At 37.9% G+C, this 11,928-nt stretch overlaps 1 protein-coding gene across 1 annotated transcript in view; it reads right to left on the bottom strand.

Annotated features, from left to right (window-relative positions):
• ESF1 (ESF1 nucleolar pre-rRNA processing protein homolog) overlaps window positions 1-11,928 on the bottom strand; it is a 32,474-nt gene continuing 20,546 nt past the window's right edge. The window contains exons 10-14 of the mRNA XM_008642003.2: window positions 10,113-10,234; window positions 8,869-8,959; window positions 3,259-3,326; window positions 2,443-2,589; window positions 1-2,291 (exon numbers count right to left, since the gene is read on the bottom strand). Coding sequence (XP_008640225.1) covers window positions 1,992-2,291; window positions 2,443-2,589; window positions 3,259-3,326; window positions 8,869-8,959; window positions 10,113-10,234 — 728 coding nt within the window. The 3' untranslated portion in view covers window positions 1-1,991. The remainder of the gene's footprint in view (window positions 2,292-2,442; window positions 2,590-3,258; window positions 3,327-8,868; window positions 8,960-10,112; window positions 10,235-11,928) is intronic.

Genomic DNA, 11,928 nt, shown 5'->3' with positions numbered 1-11,928 from the left:
TGATTCCATAAAATGATCATACATTAAGCGTTTACAGGATACCCAGTACATCTTACCATACAACAAAATAATTATTACAACCAATAATTACAATCACTGTGAAGTCTGCCTTCATCTTTCCATGCATTTTGTCGTGCTATGACATCCAAGTAGAGGCCAGGCTTCCTAACAGGAGAAAGTAGCCAGCATACATACATGGAAGACACAACATAATTTCGACCACCTAATTTCAGTTAGAAGTCCTCACAATTTGTGACTTTTTAATTTTATAACCAGATTTTTCAAATGACTCCTCCAGCAAAGTTAGTGTCAAGGACAGAGGCTTTGCAGGAGTACAGAAGTTCTGTTGGAGAGTTTTGTACCAGTGAGTCACTCAGCATATCTGGGCATTCTGGAGGAGCAGAGATCCACCAATTCCACGTTGATTTCCAGTGACGTTATAAAAGCACCGAGCTGAAAAGTACTGATAATACAGAATATTTGGTAGAACTCGGCAGGGTTAGAGGATTCAAGAGAGTGCAGTTTGCTGTTGCCTTTCATTTCCCAACAAATTTGTTTTCCATACAAATGACTAAACAAAGTTACGGGAGACTCTCTATGGACCCAGTATTAAAACAAAGTGACTCTGAAGATGTTCAAATGTTTATGAAGAGTAATTACATTTAAAGCATTTGAGGTCTGCAAGTATTCCACAGGCACATCATTGCAAAACACTCTTTATTTATTGTAAAATCCATCTCCACCTGTATTTGTATATTATGTTCCTTAACACCTTTGGCCACTCTACAGCCACCCATGTGCTAATCCAGCTCTCTCATCTCCTTTACATACTGAGATAAATTTACTTGATATAAACACTAGCTTTGATTATCCATAGTTTTAACCTCTGTTTTCATAGAAGTCTTTGTTTAAATGAGTAGAACATCTTAGAAATTAAAAATTATGTCTTTAAAATGTAAAATTACCTTTCAGCTCCTTGTTTCTAGAGTTTTCGGTCTTTCTTGTAATGCAATGTTGTATTTCCATTACAGCTGATACAGCAAACCTTTAAAAAAATCACAGCACCCCAACCCACACCAAACCTTAAGACAAATCAGTGGCCACACTCCAGGGAAGACTGATCATTTTCTACTTACTGTATTCTCCCTGCACCTTTGATATCTTCATCATCAACACTAACATGGCCAAACAAGATGGTTTCTAAAATTGTATCATCTAGATCTGCCTTTGATTTTTCCCTCCCCTTCCCTGCCCCCTTATTTTTTAACACTTACAATATTGGAAGACTTTGTATAAGTATCATATTCATGGAAATGTAATAACAGTAGCAAAAAGTTTAATTTTGATGTAATTTCATTTAGGCATGAAAGAAAAAAACACAGCTAGTACCCAAAATTCTTCTGGGCCAACTATTTATTTCCAAAGTATGTTAATGAAACACTTCTAAATGGCAATATTTCCATTAATTAGTTCTATTACCTTCATGTATTTAAAGGAGAAAATAATAAAGCATTTATGCAATCTTTTAAAAATCCACAAAAGACTTTTATACAAAATTTCTTCCATTTGTAGTTATTACCTTCTTTATCAAGACAGGTATGTTTTACAGACTTCTGTGGAATTAAAAACTTTAAGACTACTTAGTCTCAGCAATAAACCTCTGCAGAACTGTTTTTATTATTTATAAATAAACCCATAATTATGATTTTTGTAGCCATCTTCAGCACTTCTATTATTTTTCAGAGATGACATAATACAAAACAAACCACCCCAAAACCATCATTTCCTTACATATGTGCAAAACAGTATTTGTTGTGGCAGAAGAAAAGAGTGATTATTACTCTGAACACTTCAAAATTCACCAACATAGTTAAATGACTTTTCAGGACGTCTTAGGTGGACAGGAATCAGAGCAGGCTGCAGTAACTTTAACAGATGTCTCCAGTTAGAAGGGCTAAGACTACTAAAGTCCAAGTAAAAACAAAGTTCAGTTATTTGAATCTCTTCTTTTTCCTTGCCTGAAACTCTTCTGTTTTATTTTTGACAGACTTTATTAGCATTGATAGGGCAGGATCTATGACTTTTTTAGCAACATCTCCTTTCTTTGCCATCTTGCTCTCCAGGCCCTTGTTTGCCTCCTTAAGATCTTGCTCCTTTTCTTCTCTTCGGCGAGCTTTCTCTTCCAGGATCTTTTCTACTGCTTTTGTCTTCTTGAAATTTGGATCTGAAGGATCCAAATTAAACAGGGGAGAAGTAAACATGGCTTGGAATCTTGTATCAGCAACATTTACCTGAAGGGAGAAAAGAAGCATTTATTTTAGGTAAACTTTTCCCATGACAGCAAAGCTTTTAAGCCCAATAAAACATGAGCTGCTTCAGAAGTCACAGCTAATGAGATTCCTGGAACTGCTCCAGTCACAAAATCAAGGAGTACACAATTACCTGGAAGTCATCTTCTAGTAATTCTTTCTTTTTCATAAGAAGTTTCTTCTTCTTTTTGCTCAAATTCTGTTGTTCTACAATCTTTTTATAATTAAAATGTTTTCTAGTGTCCTCCTCATCATCCATCATCAGTAGGGCCATTTCAGCCTGTTACAAAATAAGAAAGTCCATGTACACAATGAAAGTTTTCTATGAAAAAATTCAGCGTCTCATTAATAAAGCCTGTATGAGTCTACATTTACATAAATGAGTTCAAATAGGGTCATCAGGGCAGTATTATTTCAGCCATAACAACATTCTTTTTAACATTTTGAGGTGTAGTATTAATATAAGTTGATTTCCTTCTTATTAGACATTAAAAAATTGCAAATACCCACATTCAATTTTCAAACACAGTAATAATCTCATCTGAAAATTGTACACCACAGTTTAGAAATAACTAATGAATGCAATTTAATACAAGTATTCATATAGCAAAATAAAAACTAACATATCTGGATTTAAGTAATTTCTAGTTAACTTGTTCTGAGAAAGAATGAAAAGAAAATGGCAAGCAACTAATCTTCAAGGACAAAAATATACAGGACAAAGTCTGAACTCACAAATGTTTCATATAATACTGATGTTAAAAAAATTAAAACTTCGCACTGCCCAACACACAAACTTCTTCTTGGTAGTTTTTGTTCCAAAAGCTCTCACTATTAAAATTGTGTAGTTTTATTCCACTGGCATCCTATGAAATTCTGCAGTTCCACTCACAAACACATAACAAATACTTGCAGAACTCATGCAATGCAACATTTTACATCACTTTACCTTCTGTTTTTCAACTTCATCTTCATCTTCTGAGGCACTTTCTACTGATTCTGGCTTCTTCTTTAAACCTAAGTGCAAATACAGAGCATGAACACATTTATCCAAGCTTACGCATGAGGGCATAATTTACCTACAGCTAGAACTTCTAAGTACATCTCATTTTCTTGCAGTCAGTATCTAAATGTCAGATGTGTAAAAAGGCTGCAAAGTTAAGAAAAACCAGGAAGACGTAAAGCAATAAAAATAGTTGTTCACTGAACAGTTGTTCAGTTTAAGGAGGCAGCAACATTCAAGTGGCATAAACAAGTCAAAAACATGGTTTTACTGTATTTTTCAAAGGGCAGTAGAGAGAAGTATCACAATAGTGCAGGCAAACTCATGACATCACACCACTCCCAGAGTGTTTTATAGTGGAAATTAAAATATGATTGACTCTGCTCAGACTGAATATTGTTCTGAGGAAGCTCCCCTACTCCCTTAGCATTCAGATACACAGTGCTGATTAGACAGACATAATGAACAGTAACAGCATAAGATATTAGTCAAACATAACTTCTAATGAAAACAGACCTCTTTATAAATCCTACAAAATCAAATTATTCTCTTTGGAATGCCTGTAGATCTTGATCAAGAAGAAGGAGGAAAAGCAGAAGGTTTCCTGTCCTGAACCACACACTCTGACCTTTGAGCTTGGAATGACATTCCCAGGCAATTTACTGCAGTCCACTGGGGGTACTCTTAAGGAAGATATTTGGCTTCATTTTGTCAAGACAGGATTGTACTCAGACTAGAAATACAGACATGCCAGACAAATGTCAAGTTATATCACTAAGGAACAGGACATATTTCTTGAGGAATATTTTTTTTTCTGCCTTGACTATTCCCTTGACTACTTCTACATGGATTCCAAACTGGATATGGATTTCCAGAAGAAACAAACCACCACCACCAAAAAATAAACTATCCAGATGCACAATGTCATCAGCTCCAAAACTGAACTGTTGATTTAGTAGTTCCAGAAAATGTGCAGGAAAATCAGATTCAGATATAATATTGTTACCTAAACTCTACACAATTTAAGTTAATGTGTAGAAGGGAGAAATAAATGTCTTCTGTAAGACTTCAACAATTATGGAACCTTTTCTATCTTTCAGAAGTGGCTAAACTACAGAAAAGGAGCACAGAGATACAACTGGAGACAATTATATGAGAAGTTAGATCAGTAAATTTCTTTTCTTTCCACACATTCCCAAAGGAAAGTTATTCAAGTCACCTTCCCTCATCTTTCTCTATATAGGGAATCACAGAAGTGATCCTTATGCCTTCAGTGTTTTCTGTGGATGCAGATGGGGCTGAATCAGGAGTTAGTATCAAACTGAGCTCTTCTACATGAAAATAAATAAATTAATAAAACCTTTATTTCTTACTTTGATACTATGCAGCTAATAAAACCAGCTCGGGACCTCAAATCACCCTAGGGATTCAAAAATTTGTATCACACTGAAAATGGTTCTGTTTAAAAATTCACAAATGCATCATTTTCTGTATTTTTAACATACTCCTGCCACAGTCCATATTCCCACATACATTCTGGAAGCCCCACCGCACACACACTTGTTGCAAACTGATTGCATACCCTCAGATTTTTCCTAGCACCTCATCCCCACTGCCATCTTTTAATCAGATTTGTCCCACCTACAGCTGCAGGTACTTCAGCGTTATGCAGAACCAATTGGTAGCTGTCACCAGCCAGTACAAGAAGCATCCAGTTTCTGCTGTAATCCCCGCTCAAGCTGCCATTCGACTCTTTCTCAGCTCAAGGATTTTGTTTGCAACATTAACTTTGTGCATCAACAACTTTCCAGTGCTGACGGTAAAAGCTAATCATAAGTTTGAGACTTCAGACACAGAAACTGACCCCAAATCAAAAACTCCCCTCACAAGACATCTTATCTGCCTTAGTCAGAAACATGAGTCAGGCTCAAAAGCCTTGCAAAGACACACAGTAAATGAATCTTTTCACCTACTTTATCTTCCAAATACAGGTTCTGCAAGTATACTCTGATTTTGTTGTTACGCTCTTAGGTCCCTGCACTCGTACTGCTCCCTTCCGGCTTTAAAAAGCCATCAATTCCTACATACATCATAAGTTACATCATGAGAAGGCATCTAATGGTTTGGAACTAATGGAAGTTACAATAATGTGTGAAGAATTCCTCAAAGGCTCAACAGAAGCTACATTTAATAGTCTAATGTGTTCTGAAACTGTTCGGTGATCTCCAAAAGCAGGACCTTGCTCTCATGTTAATAAGCTATTAATTAACACTATTCAGCTATTAATTTTTCAGTTATTAATAGTTTAGGCTACAAGAGTCATTCTGTCTCCCTTTTCTAAGACCCCACAGAAGCTGATGCAGTAACAGTGAAACTGGCCAAGTGTTGGGGTTTTAGTTTAGTCTTAGTTTTTTTTCCTGTTAAAGGAATTTTCTCCCATATGCATGTTGCTAGGGGACAAATAGCTGTACTTAAGAAAGACAAAAAGGGGAGTGGGGCGGGCCTGGCTACTCCTTTGTCTACACCTGGGTGTGGGGTCAGTTCGCTCTGAGCGTCCGGAGAGAGAAGCTGCAGAGAAAGGAGCTGCTGCTTCTTTCTTTTTGGCCGTTCTTTCTTCCTGCTGGAAACAACGCCGGGACCCCAAAAGCCGCTTTCCCTGCCCTGCTGGAGACCGGGCTGTGGCTGCCCTGCCCTGCTGCTGCTTCGAGCTTTTCGCTACGCTGTAGCCCTGCTCGCCCTGCCTGCCTGGGCGTCCGTGGGGTTCTCCCATCTGGATACATCTCGCCTGCCACCCGGGATTTGCGTTCGTCCCTGCCGTTTCAGCCTGCTGTTCCTGAGAGCCCGGGATCAACTGCCTTTCCCGAGCTCGCTCCGGAGCGCCCCCTGCAGCCGCGGGGGAACCATCGCACCTGCCCTGCTCACCGGGAGCCGCCAGCGCCCCTGCCGGCTGCGAGCGGAACTGCACCCGAGGGGAAAGGGCCCGCCAGCCGAGAAGGCTGGGACTGGGTTTGTGATTGCTGTTACTGCCATAGTTGTTGTTGTTTTGTTTGACTGGTTATATACATATATAGTAAAGAACTGTTATTCCTATTTCCCACATCTTCGCCTAAAGGCTCTTGATTTCAAAATATAATAACTTGGAGGGAAAAGGGGTTACATCTGCCACTTCAAGGGGGGCCTCTGCCTTCCTTAGCAGACACCTGTCTTTCAAAACCGAGACACCAAGCCAAACCCAAGTTTTACAAGGCTTTTTGAAACAGTATGGGCATCAGTGTAAAACAAAAGTGACAAATTATTTCTTTCTTGACAATATGAAACTAGAGTTAAGCTTCTAGAATGCATCATCAAGGCTCATGTATCTGCAGCATCTGACATTTTAGCCCATGGTACTATTAAAAAGTCATATGAAAACTGTGCAAAGCAAGTACTACCATGAGCCCTGCACAGACAGCTTTTGGGGCACAGCAGGCACAAAGAATTTGTTCTACCTTGCCTCTCCCAAGATGAAGCACTCACACTGTAAGAATCACTGCCTGCTTTACAAACAGTTATCAGGAACAAAGACGTACCCGAGGAACATACACTTCAGTAGATTTCCCATAATTTCCAATTTTCCTTTCAAAGCACTCAGTTTTTAGGCCCTTGGTCCTTACACTCTGGCTTCCCTTCAATTGCCTCAGCTTGAAAGAAACCAAGCTACCCAAGACTCATGCATGTTACAGCCAGCAAGTGAATCCAGCACTACTAAATCCCCAGTTTCTGCACTGGTCCACATGAGTCTGCAAATAAACCCCATCATGTGCTTTTTCAGCATCATCTAAAATAATCTGACAGTCAATTTAAGGGTGAAATTTCAATCGTTTAGGGGAATTGTGGAAAGCTTGTGAAAAAGGATGGTCATTTAAGTTGCCTGTACCCTAAATACAAAGTTGGCAGAATTATAGCCAAGTTCAAAGATGACTGTAACCCATTTTCCCTCACTGGATAAATTGTGCTTAAAAGCAACCCCAACTATGAGACAGAGGTTGTTCTGGGTAAACTTGGTGAAAGCCAAAGCTGTGCCATGTAATTACTATTAAAATGTAAACTGGCTCGCAGCCAGCCACTGTACTGTCCCTTTAGAACCTCTCCAGGGCTAACCACATTCTGGTTTTCTCCTGTATCTCAGTAATTATCAGTAATCTTGAAGACAAAAACTTCACTTTCTTAACCTTTATGTGTATTTTACTATCTTCTAAGACTCCACAAACATTAAAGTCTATTCTCCATGTTATGGACAAGGCTTAAAGATGTGCAGATAAGCTCATTCTCTGGTGAGCCCCTCTAGGACACAAAGAACTTCTCACATAATGCAGCAAAAAACATTTTTTCAGAGATTTCACAGAGAACATCACACATTCTATGAGAGTACCTAGGTAATCTTGCTATTAAAGAAAAATTAAACAATTTGGTGAAAGGAATGGTTATCTTTACAATTAGTTACTTCAACCTATACACAAACCACCTGGAAAGCATGGTAGAAAACAGCACTGCATGACACATTGGACTGTGGTGTTTGTTTCTAAAACATGGACAGGACTCAGTCTACTGTTCTGTATTTCAGATTACTAAGCACAAAATCATCCAGATTTTGGGGTTTAGTTATTTATTTTATCCTAAGATAGATTTTAACAATCAGGACAGAAGCCTGTGCTGGCAAGTATCAAATTAAAAGTAACTTACCCTTTTTAAATGGAACCTGGATCTGCATTGCTATGCTCAAAAAAACCCCAACCAAACAACAGACTGGCAATATTAGTAAATCTGATGCTATATTCTTTATGTTTGTTTTCTTCTTTTGTTTTTATGTCATTTTTCTTCTTTTAATATACATGTGTAAGCCACCCTTAGGATCTGGCTCCTAGAATTACGAACATCAAAAACCTACCTTTATTGATTTTGCTCAGCAAAATCACACTCAAATTTGCTGTTACCATGGCAAAAGCTAATTTAAAAATCAGAATAAAAAGCTTGTAAAAAAGGTATCTTAAAAATCTAAACTGGGCAAGTTGTTTTCTAAAATATTACATTTCACTATTCGAGTTTCTAAGCCACCAAGAGTACACCAGTAAAAATGTGTATCAGACTAAGAGAAAAGTGATTTCTTCTGAAAGACAACTTTGTTTATGATGCAAAAACATTTGATGTTTTTGTACTTGACCCAAGCTTCAAAGGGACCTATGTATATCTGGCTCTTCCTATATAAAAAGAAAAAGACTTCAAAGGCAATGGCGTTCTTTTCTCTGGAATACTTCAGGGAGCAGCTTGTTTTTAGCAGCCACCCCCAGAAACTGGATAACTAATGGTCTCTGGTGAAAGCCAAGAGAATATTCCCTACCACTCCATGTATTACAATAGGCATAATTTTACAGGAACAGCAATTTTAAGCAAATTGCACCTACTTAATTTAATTCTGAACATTCTATCTCTGTGTTTAGTCCAGCCTGACTTTGTTTTGACGAGTCAGTATTTAACAAAAGGGCAGATTTACTTTTGAAGTCACCTGTCTTGACTGACCTGTTTTCTCCAATTCTTCAGCAAAATACGGGTCATTGAGATCAACATTAGGTGGAAGTTCATCTTCACTCTCTTCTCTCTCAGCATTAGCCTATAACAAAGCACAAACATTATTTCAATCAACATATAACTACCACTTAAGTTTCCCTGGAATGAGATGTTCTGTGAGTAGCTAGCTATGAAGATGAAAACTGAAATACTGTACGTGGAACATCCTAACACCAGAGTACACTAAAAATTGATAGTGAAGACAAATCAAGAATTTCAACCCTCTTTCACACATTTTTATTAGGCATATCCCCAAATTATGATGCACCAGACAACCATTCCAACAAATTACAGGATCAGCACTGTTGTCTCCTTACTTTATGTTCCACAAAAGCTCTGCTTGGGGACAAACTTGAGTAAGAAAGTTCATTTTGTGGAGCAAATTTCAAAAAGCTGGAGTTTGGATTTAAAAGAACAAATTTTCTTACTGGCAGTAGTGTGTCATACACCTTACTCCTTGACTTAACTTATCAAACTGAACAAGAATGTTATGCTAGACAAAGTTGCTCTGCTACTGAACAGTGCTACTGACTCCATTTTGAGCACTCATCAGCTTAAAGAAGTTTCTCATCAAGTGCCAGTTAAAACTGACATACACAGAGTAACTCAAGGTGTAGAGCTTACTCTTAGAAGTGTAATTCAGCAATGTGAGTTATATTGAGAGTAATTTAAGACTTTAGAGAACCTAGATTCTGCGTGCCACATGCTTTTTTTTTTCCCCCTTGCAATTTGAAATTTGAATAGTTCTTTGTAGCTATTAATTCTTTGCCATTACAGCTTTGGGAAACAGGTCTGTATTATTTTAGCCCCAAAATTCCCAAAACTACAATTACCATTGTCATAAGAACTTCGAATTGATATGCACACAGTAGCAAAAAGACCACTTCTAATGCATTAAGAATGCAAATCAAAGCCAATTATTATTATGACTCATTTATCTTCACAGCAGCACAAGTAGATAAAAGATGTTTTGTGTAAGCATATGTATGGTCAGCAGTATGCTGAATATCCTTTTGCTCTGTAGGTTTGACGAAGTACTCTCAGTACTTCCACATGAGTGAACACTGCATATTCTAACCTTAAAATAGCACTGGCAACTGGGCAATTTATTATTTTGTTTATCTGAAACAAACATTAACAACAAATTAAGAAAACAAACAAACAACTCCCCCTCAAATGGCCAGTAAAAACATTACCTTTCTCTTTTTCTTGAGAATTCTTTTTTCTTTCTTCTTCTCTAGGTATTTTTGCCATGGAGTCAGGTTATCCTTTCCTTCCAACCTGTTTTTGACCATTTCTTCAGCAGTTTCTTTGAGGCCTAGGAAAAAAAACCATAGTAAATTAAAAAAATGTGATGAATCTGAATTTTTAAAAATAAACTGTTTTCTCTTTTGTAAAAGAACAATCTAATTTTTCTTCAACAAGTCTGTGGAAACAACATAAATATTGCTTTAAAAACCATCTTTATAAAGAAGATCGCTTCACAGGATGTGTTTTTCCAAATAAAACATTCCTTCAGTAAAAACTGTACAAGAGTCAGAAGAAGAGCTTGCTGTGTGGTATCTGATTCCCACTCCTGCTGTTAATCAGAAAGGTCTCTTCTCCAGACATTCAACTGGGCAGTCTACAGATGCCAGAATGAGTAACACGATAAAACTAACAGATGTACACAGAGCCCTTACGTCTTATGTACCACACTATCATTAGTTAAGATTCTGAATTAGTTCAGTTGCTGAAACTTTGCCTCTGTGACAATACTCTGACAATGCTGCAGGATCTCTGCTGACCACTGTACTTTTCATTCTAGAAAAGTAAACCACATAGAAGTGCAACATGTCTGGCTCTTAATAATTCTGGCCTAACAGGACCAGACAGTTAAATCTGGATGTGTTAATTAGGTTTACATTAAATTCTGTAATTTAGCAGGGACACCCAAGTTTCAATGCCCAGCACTTGCACCTGTATAGACAAGTGTGTCCTAACCTTTAAGCTTTTTGTAAATAAAACAGAATGAAGTTTTCTATAATATGCATTGTTAGAGTATTCAATGATGTAAGAATTTCACCTTAAAAATAAATCCATCAAATAACAGGAGCATTCCCATTTTACATGTAGAATACTTAAATCCAGAATAAGCTCTTCATTTAAAAGCAATCTTCTAATTTTGGTAAAAAATTCCATACACATCAGGAATACTTTTCTAAAATTCACTACATCACAGAGCACTTGGATGTTATGAGGATGAAAACTGATTTCAGATGCACCTTACACACTTTCAGCCTGTTCTTCACAAGATGGGCACTTGCAAAAACAAAATTTCATGATCTAAGGAGATTAACTGACTTGCCTTGCAATGCACTGGATCACAATTCAGTGGCAGAAACAGAATCCACTTCCCTGATCAGAGGTAACAGCCTGGGCAATGAAGTGTTTTTCTCCTGCCTGCAACTCCTTGCTTCATTCACTACATACTTTTTTTTTAACTTCTGTGACAAAGCAGTCAAATATCCTATAGGTAACATCATCTCCCACAAAGTGACTAAATTATCTTGGGAGTAGGAATCCTGTTTCTGCTTCGCCCTCCAAGCCTGATATTTGTTGTCTCTTCCCCAGCCCTACTTCTAGTGGTCTCTCTTCAGCATTCTCTTCTGCCACCCCAGTCCAGCCCTGACCTGACCAGACCACATCCTACTCTCCCACCCTTCATTCCAGTTTTACTGCTTAGAAATCATAGTCAGACCTCTCCAGATGTCCTAGACCAGACCCCATTCTTTCTCCCAGATTTCCCAGTTGCCAAGTCCCCATTCCTCATTATTCCTTCCAGCTCTCCTCAGTATGGAGGAACTGAAAACAGTGATCCTGATGGAAGAAGCAGGCAGCTTTCATGGACAGTTCTACCTATCCCCAGAAGAGCAGGCAGAACATTTTTCTGAAAAACTGCAAACACTAATCGCTGGTTTTGTGCTTGATGACACTCCAAAAATAATTCCAAGGCTGGGGAGCTAGTTACAA

Source organism: Corvus brachyrhynchos, unplaced genomic scaffold, assembly GCF_000691975.1.
Source record: "Corvus brachyrhynchos isolate BGI_N302 unplaced genomic scaffold, ASM69197v1 scaffold69, whole genome shotgun sequence".
NCBI lineage: Eukaryota > Metazoa > Chordata > Aves > Passeriformes > Corvidae > Corvus > Corvus brachyrhynchos.
Note: the sequence above shows the minus strand (reverse complement) of the source record. Positions and strands in the feature narration are given on the sequence as shown.